This window comes from Pelodiscus sinensis, chromosome 10 (genome assembly GCF_052426305.1).
Source record: "Pelodiscus sinensis isolate ZL-2025 chromosome 10, ASM5242630v1, whole genome shotgun sequence".
Classification (NCBI taxonomy): Eukaryota; Metazoa; Chordata; order Testudines; family Trionychidae; genus Pelodiscus; species Pelodiscus sinensis.
The window spans coordinates 45677643-45694692 of NC_143061.1; the positions used below are offsets into that span (position 1 = coordinate 45677643).

Below are 17050 nucleotides of genomic sequence, written 5' to 3' on the forward strand. Positions count from 1 at the left end.
CAGGCAGCCCTAGCCCGCCCAGCTCCCTGGGAAGAGGCTTTGCTGCCCTGTCATAGTGAAGCTACCTCCCCAGGAGCTGGCTGAGTTCAACCAGCACCTGAGGCTTATCGATTAAATAGATAAGTCTGTTGCATTCTACCATTCCTAGTAATAAGCAGCCCACAGGCTGGACACATTTTTCCAGAGTTAATCGCTGGTGGGCTGCTAGACACTTTATTTACCCGAGTGCCTGCAAGTATGGCCTCCCGCAGCTCCTGTTGGCCACTGATCACCTGTCTTGGCCAATGGAAACTGCAGGAAGAGGTGTGGACCGAGATATTGCTTTCTGCAGCTCCCATTGACCAGGAAGACACTCCGCAGCAACTGGAGCTGCAAACGGCCGTGCCTCTGGATGCAGAGGTAAATAAAGTGTCTGACAATCACCAGGGGCTAACTTTGGCAAACCACGTCTGTGCCGCTTACTGACCGTCCCTGTATTATAGAATCACCACAATGCATATCCTGAAGGATTGGGTGAGATTCTGCTCTGCACCTGTAAGAGGCTCAGCAGAAAACTCAGCCCAGGAATAGGATAGGCTGTAAGTTGCAGACTTTGCACTCCCAGACATAATTTAGATAGCCCTCAGGACTTCTCTGGAACCAACTAGCTCACAGCACTGTCTGGAATCTTCAAGCACTGTGTGCTGTAGCCCTGCCTCTGGCACTCCCTGTATGTGAGGGCTTGCCATGGACTCCTCAGATGACAGTCTCATTGCTGTCTTTCTATTTTCTTGTGCCTGGAGAGTCTTTTACTGGCTCAGTCCAGTGCTTCTAGGTCCCTTTTACATTGCTCTGTTCCTGTTACCCAAATGTCACCGCTCAATTCCCCAGTCTAGAACTTTGTGTGTAGATATGGGGGCTAGCTAGCAGAATAAACTCTGTAAGAACTTATCTCTGTAGCTCCCAGAAAAACTTGTCCGGTTTCAGTTTCCCTGACACCCAAAAAGAAAGATGATTGGTTGCTGCCACCACCAAGTGTAGATAAAAATATAAAATAAGCCCTTTTCCAGGGAAAAGATCACTTGGAAAGCTCTCCTCCCTGCCCCAACCTCCATTTTGTTTGGAGTTGAGAAAACAGAGATAATCCACAGAGAACAATGGGGCTCTGCTCCTCCCAAGTAATTTAGGCACATAGGTTTAAAGATACAAAAATCAACCAATATCAGTTAGCCAAAACAAAAAGAAAACACTTTTATTATTAAAACAAGATTACTGTTGCAAGCATAGCAAATGACTGGGTGTTAAAAGCAGTGGAGTGAAATACACTCAGGGAAAATCCCTGGGCTGTAATTTTAGTTACAAAAGAGAGAACAATTAACCAGCTCAGATATGATTTCCAAACTCTCAAACAAGGAAATGATAGGGTTGTTGAAGGATATCAATGATAATGTTGAGGCAGCAGAGAGTTGGGAAGTTGGTTTAGAACGAGTAGAGGTACAACACAAGGAGATCTGATATCACTGAGTATCTTCATCACACACCTAGAGAGAGCAATGGACAAGATCAAGGACGAGGTAGAAAGGATATTGGTGCACGGGATGAGAATTAACAACTTAAGGTTTGCAGATGATATAGCTATCGAGGAAGATCAAGAGAAGCTAGCGAGAATGGTGCAGATGCTAAATGAGGAAGGGAACTCATATGGACTGATTATGAAGATAGATAAAACAAAGACAATGGTATTTGGAAATAAGGAAATGGGAAGGAAGATCAGTGTAGATGGGATCGAACCAGAGAACGTAGAGAAGTTCACATATTTGGGGAGCAACATGATGTATGATCTAGACTGTAAGAAGGAAATAGTGACTACAATAGCAAAAGCAAGAGTGAGTTTGAAGGCAATAAATAAGATCTGGAAAGGTAAAGCACTTAGCTTAGGAACAAAGCTGAGTGATTTGAAAACATGTATTAACAGCATGTTGTATGGATGTGAGACATGGGTGATAATGAAAGATTCGAAGAGAAGGATATTGGGGTTTGAGAGGAGTTGTTATAGAAAGATCCTGAGAATAGGATAGATGCAGAATGTCACCAACGAGGAATTATATAGGAAGATACAGCCGAAAAGAACCTACTGCAGAATGCTTTGCAATGGAAGTTACAGCTATTCAGGCATATCTGCAGAATGAATGACAAGTGAAAAGTTAAGACCCTGGTATTCAGCATAATGGATGGTCCGAATAAGAGAGGCAGACCCCACAGAGAATGGATAGATGATATAGTAGATGGGTGCGGAACTAGTCTACAGATACTAAGCCACTCTGCACTGGACAGGGAAAGATGAAAGGAAATAGTGAGGGAGACATCGGACACCAATGGGTGTTGAGCCCATGGTTGTTGATGATGATGATGATGATGATTGATGGAAAACAATAAAACCTGAAGGACTAGCTAAACTTTTCCTTACTTATCCATTTTAGTGAATTCAAGGAGTTTGTTCCTGGGAGAGTCCGTGTCTCCTGCTACCTGGGGAAAAACTGCTCTGACCCAAAACAAAGGAAAAGGGTGGGTGCGGGGAACCTTCTCTCCATTTGAAATGCCTTATCTGCATTTCACTGACTGAATGCCCAAAGCCCCCTCCCTCAGGTGCATCTCCAGAATTGCTTAACCCTTTCCTCACTCTTCAGGTATGTCAGGCTCTCCTTTGCAGCCCCAATTCATGACACCAATGTAAAAGGGTTAAACAGAGTGAGGATCTCATGCCTTCTGTGCATGCATATATGCACAAATACACGCACATATAGCTATCTTTGCAAGTTTAACGTTGTCTTTTCAGATGTTTAAATTGAATGGTGTGCCCTGTAGCCAAGAAGGCTAATGGTATATTGGAGTACATTAGTTGGAGCATTGCCAGCAGATCTAGAGAAGTAGTTACTCCCTTTTATTGAGCACTGGGGAGTCCACGTCTGGAGTATTTCATCCAATTCTGGGCCTCCCATTACAGAAAGGATGTGGACACATGGGAGGGAGTCCAATGGAGGGCAACAAAAATTATTAGGGGGCTGGAGCATATGACTTAGGATAGGCTGAAAAATGTGGACATATTTTACAGAAGAAAAGAATGAGTAGGAGGGGGGATTTGATAGCAGCCTTTAAATACCTGAAGGTGGGTTCCAAAAAGGATGGAGAGGCTGTTCTCAGTGGTGACAAAAAAAGGAGCAGTGGTCTCAAGTTGCAGTGGAAGAGGTCTAGGTTGGATATTAGAAAAAACTATTTCACGAGGAGGGTGGTGAAGAACTGGAATGGGTTACCTAAGAAGATTGTGGACTCTCCATCCCTAGAGGTTTTTAAGTCCTGGCTTGACAGCGCCTTGGCTAGGATGATTTAGTTGGGAATTGATCCTGTTTTTATCAGGTGGTTGGTCTCGATGACCTCCTCAGGTCTCTTCCAACCCTATGATTTTGTGATTTCAGATTCAGGTTGCTATTGGAGTTTCAACAGCAGTACAAATCTGAAGTTCTAATACTGACAGCATGTTGAACTGTATTTCATTGGATAAGCTATGAAATATAATTTACAAAACATAATTGTTCATACCAAATGGCTCAGTACTATTGCCTATTGTAATTCTTTCATTTCTATCTTCCTAACTAGTGAAATGGCTTAATAATCCTGCGTTTGGTTTAATTTAATCAGATCCTAGTTTTAAGCAAAATTGTATGTTTTTCTTAATATGAAAATAGAAGGTGAATTATTGCTTATGTACAAAACTATTGTTTGCCTTTGTGTTGTTAGTGATGACCTGGATCGAGCAATTGAGGAATTTACTTTGTCTTGTGCTGGCTACTGTGTAGCTACTTATGTATTGGGCATTGGTGACAGACATAGTGACAATATCATGGTCAGGAAGAATGGTCAGGTAAGAATCCTGTTAGCAGCTAGATGAAATCTCTTTAAAAATATTTGTAATTATAGTTATTGTAAAAAGCTTATTTTGATTTTTTTTCCAGTTCTTCTTCAAGCAGTGTCCCTACAGGTGCTCCACCTCTTCAGAGAATTTAGGTAGCAGTGCCCTCGGTAGGCTGTGCATGTGGGGCAGCCGGCACATGCTGATGCATCTGTATGCATAGCCATCTGTCCCTTCAGTTCCTCTCTGCCGCCACTGGCTTTAGTCAGGATCAAGAGCTGCCCTCCTAATTGTTGTGAATTTTGTTAGAGTTAGTATTGTTGTAGATATTATAGATCCGTGGTCCCCAACACGGTGCCCGCGGGCGCATTTCAATGCGCCTGCCAGGTGCTCGGGTCTGGCCTGGCCCCGGGCACATGGCGCACGGGTGCTTGCGCTTGGCGGGGGGAGCGCCGGCCCCGGGCGCGCGGCACTCGGCGGGAGGGGGGGGAGCGCCGGCCCCGGGCGCGCGGCACTCGGCGGGAGGGGGGGGGAGCGCCGGCCCCGGGCGCGCGGCACTTGGCGGGAGGGGGGGAGAGCGCCGGCCCCGGGCGCGCGGCACTCGGCGGGAGGGGGGGAGCGCCGGCCCCGGGCGCGCGGCACTCGGCGGGGGGGCGGAGCGCCGGCCCCGGGCGCGCGGCAAGGGGGGGGCCCACCCCCGGGGGCACTAGTGTCCCTGGCGCCTGGCGGGCAAACGGCCACGCCCCCTGGCGCCCAACAACTTCAAAAGGTTGGGGACCACTGTTATAGATAGTTATTTTTACAGTTGTAGTTAGAAAAAACATTTCTTCCTTTTCACTGTTGGGGCCCTTTTCTCAGTTGGCCATTTTTTCTTCCTGGGATGCCCAGGCTTTAAATGTTGCCTGGCAGGCTTTCAATCCCAGTGTCCAACAGATATTCACAGTGTATTCGGTACCTGGGCCAAATGCACGCTACCGCCCAGTGCCAGCACTGCAAGCAGTTAATCACAGGCACATGGAAGGCAAGAGAGTTACAACTGAAGCTCTTGTCACTAGAAAATACAGTGCGACTGGCTTCAGACCCAGAACACTCAATACCGCTATGGCGATGTCTGAGAAGGCTCCCCAGTCAGGTTCCAGTGCCAAGGACTCTGCCTCACTCCAGTAGTCCTGGAAAAGAGACCATTCAGCAGCCAGACATGATTCCCCTTCCAAGAAATTAGTGCACCCTCTAAAAATGCCACCAGCCATAACTAAGGCACCAGAGAGAGAGAGGCTATGGGACCATCAGGCACTGATGGGTCCTGAGGATCTAAGGACCTTTCTAAGATGAGTTCTAAGGCACCGGCCAAGTCTGTCCCACTCAGCACAGCTGACACCGTCTGACTCACCTTTGGTACTAAGAAAGTCATGACACTCTTCTGCATATTTATGCTACCCCTGGTGCCAATGAAACATAAGCATGCGGCACCACAGACTCCAATGACATCAGCCACAGCACCACCTTAACACCGATGATTATAGCACCACAGCACTTTACAACAACTGAAGAGCTGCACATCACCTCAGTACCAATGACCCCATTCTTCGGTACTGATGGTTCACCAACATCAGCCAAGTTCAGCCTCTGCATACCTGCAGGGTTGACACCACCGCTTTCTAGTGACAAGGATGAAGAACCTGGAGTGGGTACCTATATCCTAAGGCATTCTTCTCCTAAACACTCACAACTACCTCCTCAATGGCAACCACCCCAATGGCTGCCCACCAACAGGCCCTACTGGGACCTGTGGACACTGTATAGCGCACAGCAGTAGCCTCAGGCACTACCCTCTGGCCCATCTCATGCCCTATCCCTGCCCTCTCTCAACAGGTTGGTATTCCAAGAGGAGGAAGGTACAAGAGAGGAGATCTCTGCTTCCTTGCCACTGCCTACACATATCTCATCTTCATTGCCAGACAACACTCTAGTATGCCTCCTCCACCCATAGCAGGAGATTATTTTAATTAATTTCAAGAACTTTATAGAAGGGTGGCAGATGTGCTGGAAGTCTCCCTGGTCAGCCTTCCTGAGACTCAGCACAAATGAACCAGTATTCTCTATGCCTCCCCTTTAGCGAAATTGGCGCTTCCTATGGATCCAGCCCTTATGGACACTGCCAAAGCCATCTGGCAGACATCCACCACTGCCCTGCCTGTCTGTAAAAGAACTGACAAAGTATTACGTGGCACTTTCTGTTCTCCCACTCCTCTCCCATTCTTTAGTTGTCTGTGCCATTAACCAGAGGGGGGAGGAAATGCTGCCAGAACCACTCCTTGGTTACGTCTAGATTGCATCCCTTATTCGTAAAAGGGATGCAAATTAGACGTATCGCAATTGCTAATGAAGCGGGGATTTAAATGAAGCGAAAAAAAGCGGCAGCCATTTTTATGCTAATGAAGCGGGGGAGATTTAAATCCCCGCTTCATTAGCAATTGCGATATGTCTAATTTGCATTCCTTTTACGAAAAAGGGATGCAATCTAGACATGGCCCTTATGACAAGGAGGGAACATTTAGATCTGATGGGCAGCAAAGCTTATTCCTCCACATCCCTACAGTTAAGGATTGTGAATTACACTGCATTCCCAGATACAGAATGGGAGCAATTCAAGACCAATATAAATGAAGGTGCTCTAATATCCCGCATCACTCTCCAAGAATCCCTTGATGCCTCTGATACTGCATCTTGCTCGATCACCACAGTAGTGGTGATTAGGAGAGCTTCTTGGCTCCACCTGTCTGGCTTTCCTCGTGAGGTGCAGGCCACAGTGGTGGATCTTCCATTTCAGGGGTTGAAGCTCTTCATGGACGCCGCTGATGCTTCCCTGTACATGCTCAGAGACTTGCGTGCCACACTCAAAATGCTGGGCATTCATGTCCCTGCAGTAAAAAGAAAACAAGGGAAGTATTTTACTCGGAGGTACAGGCCCACATCCTTTAAACAACCACAGAGGCAATATGAGGCCAGACAGAAGCAACACCAAACCAAGCACAGGCAGAGCGTTGACCAATCCTTGACCTGCCAACCCTCAACTTCAAGGCAAACATTTTGAAGTTCAGGTTGAGGGCATGATAACCCAACTCCTAAGACACATTCCCCATATTTCATAGCTATCTTAATACCTTTCTGCCCACATTGATCTTTCACTACTATGGACAGATAGGTATTAGACGTTATCAAGAATGGATACTGTATCCCCTTTTCGTTTATCCCTTCCTCCCTGTCCCTCTTCAGAAGCCAATCTCATCACAAGAGCCTCATCTAGGAGCTCAGCCATCTGCTCCAGCTGGAAACCATAGAACCTACGCCTCAACATCACAGGGACAAAGGGTTTTCCTCACAACAAAAAAGATGGGAGGATGGAAACCGTTTATCGACTTAAGGAAGCTCAACCATTACATACGACCACAACAGTTCAAGATGGTCACCCTACCCACAATAATCCCTGCCTTAGACAAATCTACCCTTGACCTGCAGCACACCTATTTCTGTGTGTCCATCCACCCAGCACACAGGAAGTACTTTCAATTCGCAGTATACAGTGTGCATTTCCAATCCACCATGGCTCCAAGAGTGTTTTCCAAGGTGCTTGCTGTTGTGGCTGCCCATCTCTGCAGACAGGGAATCACAATATTTTCTTACCTTTTCAGTTTAGAAAAGAGGAGACTGAAAGGTATATAAAATCATGAGTGGTGTGGAGAGAGCTGATAAAGAAAAGTTATTTATTAGTTCCCTAAATAGAAGAACTAGAGGACACCAAATGAAATTAATGGGTAGCAGGTTTAAAACTAATAAAAGAAAGTTGTTCTTCACACAGCGCAGTTAACCTGTGGAACTACTTCTGTAGTACAGCATGCCAGACTACATGTGGCCGAGACCTGTTTACAAACCATGTTTCCACAGCATCAACAAAGCCATCTCGATCCCTCTCAGTGTCAAATATTCCTTGAACTAGTGCACAGACACAAGAAACATGTGCAGTGGAGTACCTTTCCACAAACAACTATCATCCACAACTATCATGACAGATGTGTCTCTCCTTGGTTGGGGAGCAGCACACACAGTCATTCTCAAAGTAGAGAGGTGATAGGATTTATGTGCAGGAAATTCCCTTCCCAGCTTGTCAGCACGGGAGGGACATCCGGTACTGCCCCTTCATGTCGCAAGGCTGTTTCGGACTGGAAAGTCCCCCAAAGACCACCATTGGTGCCAACAATGGAACGAGCTCTCACCATCAAGCACCAAAGGCACCATAGGCACCAGCAGCCCCATCCACAATATCTCTGGCATCGGCATCAATTCAGCCACCGGCACCAGCAGTAACAACTGCACCGGAATGTACATCTCACCCTATCCCGACACCAGATACGCCTAACAGACCATCAGCATCAAGAAAGGCTCATTACCTCCAGCACTGGGTTGCGAATTTCATTGCAGTACTCAGCCAAGACATATGTCTTTTTCTCCTCCTTTCGCTTCCAAGGGCTCAGTAATGCTCCCTCTTTCTCCAGCCTTATCGGGGCATGCAACATGTTGGGAAGAGCATAAAAGTGTCTTTTCCTCGAGGCACTCATCTCCCAAGATGGTCTTGTCATATGATCACTGCAGATATTACCGCAGCTGCCCACCATATTGGACAATGGACTACTACTGGCACCAGCCTTCCTGTTCCAGACACTGGTCACCTTGATGGTACAGATCCTCTCATGCACAGCAATATGCTTCTTCTCCTGTGCCTGCTCATAAACAACACACTCAGCATCGGAGGTATTCACCACCACCACCACCTCCACCACACCATTCTGAACCAGAAGAGGGTCAGTTATCGGAACCTGATGATCAGCAGCCCAATACTTCCCTTACAGATCAGTCCTCCTTGTCTCTACAAGAAGCCATTATCCCAGGGGCCATGTCACCTACAGATGATCTTGAACAGTTCAAGAATTGTTTAAAAGGGTGGCCACTAGCCAACTAACTGAGGTTCAGAAGAAGCAGTACCACCTCCTCAAAAACCTTCAACCCTCCCAACGAGCGAAAATCACGTTGCCAATAGATGAGGCCATTATGGAGGCTGCTGAGGAGATTTGGCAGACCCCAGCTTCTGCCCCACTGATCAATAAGAGAGCAGACAAAGTATTTTGTCCCAGCTAATGGTATGGAATTTTTATTTTTTCATCCTCAGCCCAATTCCCTAGTAATGGATGCAGCCCAACATAGGTCCAAGACTTCCCAGTATAAGAATGCTGCAGCTGATAAGGAAAGCAAGTGCATGGACCTTTTCAGCAGGAAAATATATTCTTCCTCAACACCACTATTGTTCATCACCAATTATGTTGCTCTTCTGTCTAACCACGACTTTGACAATTACGCCAAACTTACTGCACTAATGGAACATTTACCAGATGCAAAGAGACCCATTTTGAAGTCCATAGTCCAGGAAGGATACGTGTCCACTAGGTCATACCTTTAGTTCACACTAGATGTGGCAGACACAGCGGCTCGTTCCACTGCTACCTCTATAGTCATGAGAAGAGCCTCGTGGCTACAAACTGCTAGAGTCCCACAAGAGCTTTAGACCAAAGTTGAGGACCTCCTGTTTGACAAACAGAAATTGTTTGCCGAGAAGACAGATGAGGTTCTCCAGTCAAGCAAGGACTCCAGAACCACTCTCCGTACCGGCAGTATATATACACCTCCATACTAGCACAAGAGATACACACCATACCAGAGATGCCACAACTTCTCATACTCAAGGTATCTGCAGTGTGGGTTCAATCAATCCCAGACGAGACAAAGAACCCAAAAGAGGTACACTCAAAATAACCGCACCTCTAACCAGCCATCCAACGAGCTGCAAGTTTGACAGCCTGGTCAAGGGCTTGCAAATCCTTCCTTTGACACACCCATTTGATCACATGGTTCCCATTTTCTACCACCATCTCAGACTTTTTTACCATCATTGGTCCACCATCACATCTGATTGTTGGGTTCTCAAGATTGTTTCATCCAGCTACACCATCCTCTTCATATCACTACCTCCAACCTCCCCACGTACCCCACTCCTCTTCAGGGATCCTTCTCATGAGGATTTACTAAAACAGGAAGTCCATCAACTCCTTTCCATCGGAGCAGAAGAAAGGGTACCAACCAAGTTCAGAGGCAAAGGCTTCTACTTCCTCACCCAGAAAAAAACTGTAGGTTGGATACCTATACTCGATCTTCAAAAACTCAGCCTTCACATTACCTTTGAATGCAGCGGTTCAAAATGGTAATTCTCGCAACTATAATTCCAGCATTAGACGACAGGGGATTGGTTTGCAACCCTTGACCTCCAAGATGCTTATTTCCACAGCACCATCCACCCCACTTATGGGCAGTTTCTCCATTTCAGTCTGAGTAGAGCACACAGGATTAGCCATCACCTTCCTCAGAGTCTACCTTTCCTCAAATCACCACCTTCCTACATTCCATTGATGGCACCTCGGTGTTCGCATACTCAGCTCCAAGAGGTTCCTTAAAAGGTTGGCCAACCTCACTCCAAACCACAGGCCTCCTGTAACGTAGATCTGGTCCTGAACACCCTTACTCAACTACCCTCTGAACCACTATTTACTGCACCACTTCCAATTATCATAATTAAAGTGGTTTTTCTTCTAGCCATTACGTCTGCTCATAGGGTCAGTGAGCTAGCAGGCCTGATGGCAGTACTGCCATATTGTACCTTTAACAGAGATAGTGTCATCCTACAAGCTCACCCAGCCTTCATCCCCAAGGTGTGTTCTGAATTCCATGTCAACCGATCATTCTCCTGTCTTTCTACCCCAAGCTGCATGCCTCATCTTGGGAGGCAACCCTGCATTTCCTCAATGTGCATAGAGCACTAGCCTTTTACATAGAGAGGACTCGAGATTTCCTTAAATCCCAACGTTTACTAGTGTCTCTAGCAGACTGTTCCAAAGGTGAACCACTCATCTCAACACATCTCGAACCTCATAGTTTCATGTATCAACAAGTGTTACGCCATCCGGAACAAGCCACTCCCAGCACCACCTAGGGCTCATTCTGCCAGAGCTGTAGCAACATCCATGGCTTTCCTATGAGGGGTCCCTCTTCGAAACATCTTCCATGCAGCCACATGGTCCTCTAATGAAATTTTTATGAAACACTATGCTGTAGTACACCATTTGGCTACTGATTCCTCAGTGGCCTCAGCAGTGCTCTCAATAGTTGTTAAAGTATGACTCTGAAACCCACTGTCCAGGTTCCCTCAAGTACTGCTTACAAAGTGACCAACAGTGGAGCACCTATGAGGACATCACTCGAAAAAAAAGAAGTTACTCTGTGCAGTAACAACAGTTCTTCAAGATGTGTGTCCCCGTGGGTGCTCCACTGCCCGCCTTCCTCCCTGCTTCAGAGTCTCTGTTCGTAATTTTTTTTTCAGATACTGGAGTGGATGAGAGGAACTGGCTGGAGCCAGACCGCTCACGTGAGGAGAAGGGCGTAAACGTCACGAGATGCTAGCCATGCGTGAATAGTCCAGCTGATTACTGCTGTTCAAAACTCCAATCTGCAGCACTGGGATGACCTGACACCAACAGTGGAGCACCCACAGAAACACACATCTCAAAGAACCATTGTTACTGCACGAAATGAATAACTTCCTCTTAACTGGTTCACCTCAATAGAGATGCCATTCACTGATTAAGACAAGCAAATCCTGCTCAACGGTCCCAGACTGACAACAAGGAAATCATGTTTGTAAATGGTGAAGATTCTCATTATGAACACAACAAAAACAGATAAATCCTCCGACCGTGCCCCTTCCTGTGATTTCAGACTACCTGCTAGATCTTGAGAACTCAGGACTATCATTCAGCTCCCTAAAGGTTCATCTGGTAGCAATTACAGCCTTCCATTTCCCAATTGATGACAAGTCTGTTTTTACCCTTCCCATCACAAAATGCTTCCCAAAGGGAATTCAAAATACCTACCCACCCACAAAGACCCCCAACTCCAACCTGGGACCTCAACCTAGTACTTAAGACCCTCACCTGTAAGCCATTTCATCCCCTTGCTACCTGCTCCATCTCTCTGAGGGTGGCCTTTTTAGTCGCCGTCACATCTGCCAGGAGAGTAGGGGAAATAGGTGCAATGATGGCAGACCCTCCATTTACTATATTCCACAAGGACACTGTCATCCTTTGACCACACCCAAAATTCCTCCCTAAGGTCCCAACTTCCTTTCATTACAACAAACCCTTCTACTTACCTATATTCTTCCTGAAACCCCACACAGACAATAGAGAGGCTGCATGACACACATTGTATGTCCGCAGAGTGGTCACCTTCTACTTGGACAGAACTAAACAAATGCGCAAATCACAGAGGTTATTCATATCAATTACCGAGAGGTCCTTCGGAATGTCAATTTCTAAATAGCGATTGTCCAGATGGATTCTGGACTGCATTAGACTAGGCTACCACACTTTGGGCAGGAACGGCCAGTGCATCTATGTGCACATTCTGTAAGAGTAATGGCTGTGTCTACAGCTTACCTGTACAACATACCTTTCATAGACATTTGCAGAGCAACTAGATGCTCTTCTGTTCATACATTTACAAAATGCTATGCACTTGAAACTTACCTGTCTCATGACACCCAGTTTGACCAGGCAATATTAGCTACTGTTACACCACTGACCAACCAAAGCTCCTTCCTCTGAGCACGAGTACTGCTTCATAGTCACCTAAGGTGGAGCACCCACAGGGACATTCCTCGAAAAAGAGAGTTAAGACCTTGTGCAGTAAAGGAGATTTTTTTAGATGGTTGTCCCTGTGATTGCTCCATCACCTGCTCTCCCTTCTCTTTGCTTTGGATCCATCCGTTTTTGGGGCAGAGAAGGAAATGAAGGGACTGTTTCCTGTGTATGCAGAGTAGCAACACTGGCTCATGCGGGCTGCTCCGCGTGTGCAGCCAACTGACGGCACTACTACATAAATTCTCTTAATAGATTCTGTGGACCCACAGGGACAACAATCTTGAAAAACCTCCATTACTGCACAAGGTGACTACATCTTACATTCGTCTTATTCTAGTTTTGGTGACTTATTCAAAGAAAATATAAATATGGAATTAACTAGAAAATGGGAGTCTTTATAGTTGACTCACTTCAGGTAGATGAGAGGAAAAAGACTTAAGGAAAGGTATGAGAAGATAATGGCTTAGAGATGAATGCATCCTTTGTAAATAATTGTGTGTCACATAAGATTGTTCTGTATAACTAATCACTTCCCAAAACCCAACAAATTTCCTTAATAGAGCTGGGCAATTTTTTTTCATGTAAATGAGTTTTTCACTGAAAAATGCTGATTCAAGTTAACTGAAATACTATTCAAGTGTGTGAAATGACATGTTCCAACAATTCATTTTAGCATTTCTACAATGTACCATTTAAAACTTATCTCAAAAATACATTTTGTTTCAGAATTTTATTTTGTTTTTGGGGTTTGTTTTTGTGGGGGGGGGGTTTTAAAGATAACTTAGAATACAACACATTTTAGTTTCAGGTTGAGCAAAATGTTTTGTTTAAATAGATTTTTTCATCTTATTTGTTTTTCCAGAAAAACTAAGACATTTTATGTTTTTGAGTAAGCCTAAATGGATTTTTAAGGTGTTTGTTTGTTTGTTTGTTTGTATGTATGTATGTATGTATGTATGTATGTATGTATGTATGTATGTATTTTGTGCTTTTTGGTTTGTCCACCAAACCAAAAAATCAGTTATGTAGACAGCACTATTCCATATGGCCCTATATCATTATAGCTCTGGTCAGATCTATCTTGCAAATGGACAACCTTAAAAATCAAGGTAGCATTTTGAACTGTGCTGTTCCATTTGGGTTGAGCCTGAAGAATGCTCTCAATTACATTGTTTATAATTTTTTTTAATCTCTAGTGAAGCTTTATTCAGATTTCAGTGAAATCACTTCTCCATCTATAAAACATTTTCTTGCTTATTTTATTAATTTTAGAATGATTTTTCCTCTAATATTTTTGACATTGCCCTATCAACCAATACATTAAATAAATGAAATCCTAATTAAAAAGCTAATCTGAAAGAGAGTCAACCATGAAAAGGTAGAATACCAGAGATTTCTTGAAGGTTAGAGGGGATGACGCTTTTGCTATGGATTTCACGTTGGCTATCATGGTAAAACCCTAAAATAATATTGCTGTACCTTGAAAGCTTGAAAATGGAATTTCCTTTCTTACTGATAATATTTTCTCCTGTGTGGACATTTTATACTCAGAATGGCCTTAAGAGCCAGGCTGCTATCATTGATTTTTCTATTCAGTTTTTGAAAAACTGAAAATAAAAACCTACGCAAGGGATTGCATGTGCTTCAGAGAGACACAAAATATGGAATTTTAAGGCAGCATGGGGGGATTATCAAGAGTCTCATTTTTAGTTAGTGATAGAAATGTAGCCATGTTAGTCTGATGTAGCTGAAACAAAAAACTATATACCAAAGGATACAATCAAAAAAATGAATACACATGAAAAGGACAAATCAAATTTCAGAACAGAAGAGGGTTGGGGTGGGGGAGGTAAATGTCTGTGAGCTAATGATATTAGAGGTGATAATTGGGGAAGCTATCTTTGTAATGGGTAAGATAACTAATGTCTTTTATAAATATCATTTATGCTATCATGTGCCGAAAGTGTCCGTCTATGTACATTGGACAAACATCTCAGACACTTCGCCAAAGAATCAATGCCCACAAAACAGATATTAGACAGGATCACAAAATAAAAACAGTTTCTTGCCATTTCAACCAGAAAGGACATTCTCAACGACTTGATTACCTGCATCCTGCTTCAAAGACCTTATAAGACCACACTTGAAAGAGAATCCTCTGAACTGACATTCATGTTTAAATTCGACACTTTACACCTAAGTTTAAACAAAGACATTAATTATCTTACCCATTACAAAGATTGCTTCCCCAATTATCACCTCTAATATCATTAGCTCACAGACATTTACCTTCCCCTCCCATCCCCCTTATGTTTTGAAATTTGATTTGTCCTTTTTCATATGTGTTAATTTTTTTGATTGTATCCTTTAGTATATATGGTTGTGACAATTTTCTTCCACTATTTGATCTGAGGAAGTGGGTCTGGCCCACGAAAGCTCATCACCTAATAAACCATTTTGTTAGTCTTTAAAATGCTACATAGTCCTGTTTTTTGTTTCATTTTTAGTTAATCATTCCTGTCAAGCCCCTCTTTGGTTTTTTAACATAAATTAGAGAAATAGAATATTTTTCTGAAGAAATTAATTTTAATTCTTATTTTTGTTTAGCTCTTTCACATAGATTTTGGGCATATTCTTGGGAACTTCAAATCCAAATTTGGAATTAAAAGGGAACGAGTGCCTTTCATTCTTACCTATGACTTCATTCATGTCATTCAACAAGGCAAAACAGGAAACACTGAAAAATTTGGCCGGTAAGTATTGTTTTGATGTCTAGGATAAAGTTGTTACTTCTCTTATCACTTTACAGCTGGAACAAAGTATATTGAACAATTCTAGCTTAGAGTCCTATGTTATTTTATTGCTTGCTGATTACATATAAAGTGATCATGCATGCAAATGGGCCTAGACTAAAGAAAAATATACCTTCACAAACTTTTGCTTTTTAAAAGAGAAGTAATTTTTACTCATTTAGTTTAAAAATGAATTAAGAAAATATTGTACATCCTATGCGTATAGGTGAACTACTCTTTGATAGGTACATATCGCTTAAGTTAACATCTATAACAAGTGACTGGCAGATAGCTAATGTAATGCTGGTTTAAAAAAAGATTTCATGGGCAATTCTAGCAATTACAGGATTTTGCTGGTATTGCTGATGAGAATAGAATCATGAGATGTTGTGAATATCAAAGGTCTGTTTTAAAAAATTAGATTATATCATGAAAAATAAGTCCATCAATGGCTATGAGCCAAGTTGCCCATGGATGCATCCCCATGCTGTGGGTGTCCTGAAGCCTTTATCAGAAGCTGAACTGAGAAACAGGATGGATTTCTCAATATATTGCTAAGGTTTTATTTTTTTTCATTGCTTCTGAAGCATCTGACACTGGCCAGTGTCAGAAGGCAAAATACTGAACTAGATAGACCATTGATCTAACACTGTATGGCTATTCTTAAGTCTGCATTCACAGCAGTGATGTCTCAACAATTAAACGTAGCTATCTGTAGCTATGTATTAAAACTGATTTTTGACTGTTTTTGTGAAAGAGAAAAAGGAAGGATTGCTTTTATGATAAAGATTGGTTGTGTATAGATCTACTTTGTTCATACTTTTATAAATGATTTTCCTGAATTTAAAACCCACTCATTGTTAAAATGAACATATATTTTAACACACTTTTTAATTACTGTATAAGTAAGAATTGACGTTGTTTCTGCCACTACCAGAAATTATCCTTCAACTCTGCTTCTCATCAAATTCAACTAATTTTCTTCTGATCTTTGCTAAATGTAATTTACCATTGTATTCAGCCACAAGCAATTACTTTTTAATTACTGTATAAGTAAGAATTGACGTTGTTTCTGCCACTACCAGAAATTATCCTTCAACTCTGCTTCTCATCAAATTCAACTAATTTTCTTCTGATCTTTGCTAAATGTAATTTACCATTGTATTCAGCCACAAGCAATTACTGAGAGTATTATGGGTCTGCCTACCAGAATCCTAAGGACAATGAATCTCTTAGTCAAGACTACTATTTTTAAGCTCCATGTCCTTTCCATTTGTTGTTCTCACCAGACCTCGATGCATAGATGGCAGCCTGATTGCCTAATTTTTTTTTCTAGTGATTGTTCATATGGATACTATTCTGTGCGTATGTTCCCTACTCTTTCAGAACATTCCATCCAAAGCAGGAAAGCCTCCACTAAATTCATAGGTTCCAAAGCAAGTACCCATTGTGGTCATCCAACTTGACCACCTGTATTACACAGGCCACAGATTTCCCCAAAAATATTTCCTAGAGCGGATCTGTTAGAAAAAAAAAATCAGTCTTGATGTAATAACTATCAGTGATGGAGA

The 17050-nt window shown here is 43.3% G+C and overlaps 1 protein-coding gene across 6 annotated transcripts in view; it reads left to right on the plus strand.

The window, feature by feature from the left end:
• The window catches only part of PIK3CB (phosphatidylinositol-4,5-bisphosphate 3-kinase catalytic subunit beta), a 225115-nt gene that overhangs the window by 191540 nt on the left and 16525 nt on the right, over nt 1–17050 (plus strand). For all 6 annotated transcript variants that reach the window (XM_075937519.2, XM_075937524.2, XM_089780866.1 and 3 more), the window contains 2 exons: nt 3775–3898; nt 15295–15440. In XM_075937519.2, coding sequence (XP_075793634.2) covers nt 3775–3898; nt 15295–15440 — 270 coding nt within the window. The remainder of the gene's footprint in view (nt 1–3774; nt 3899–15294; nt 15441–17050) is intronic.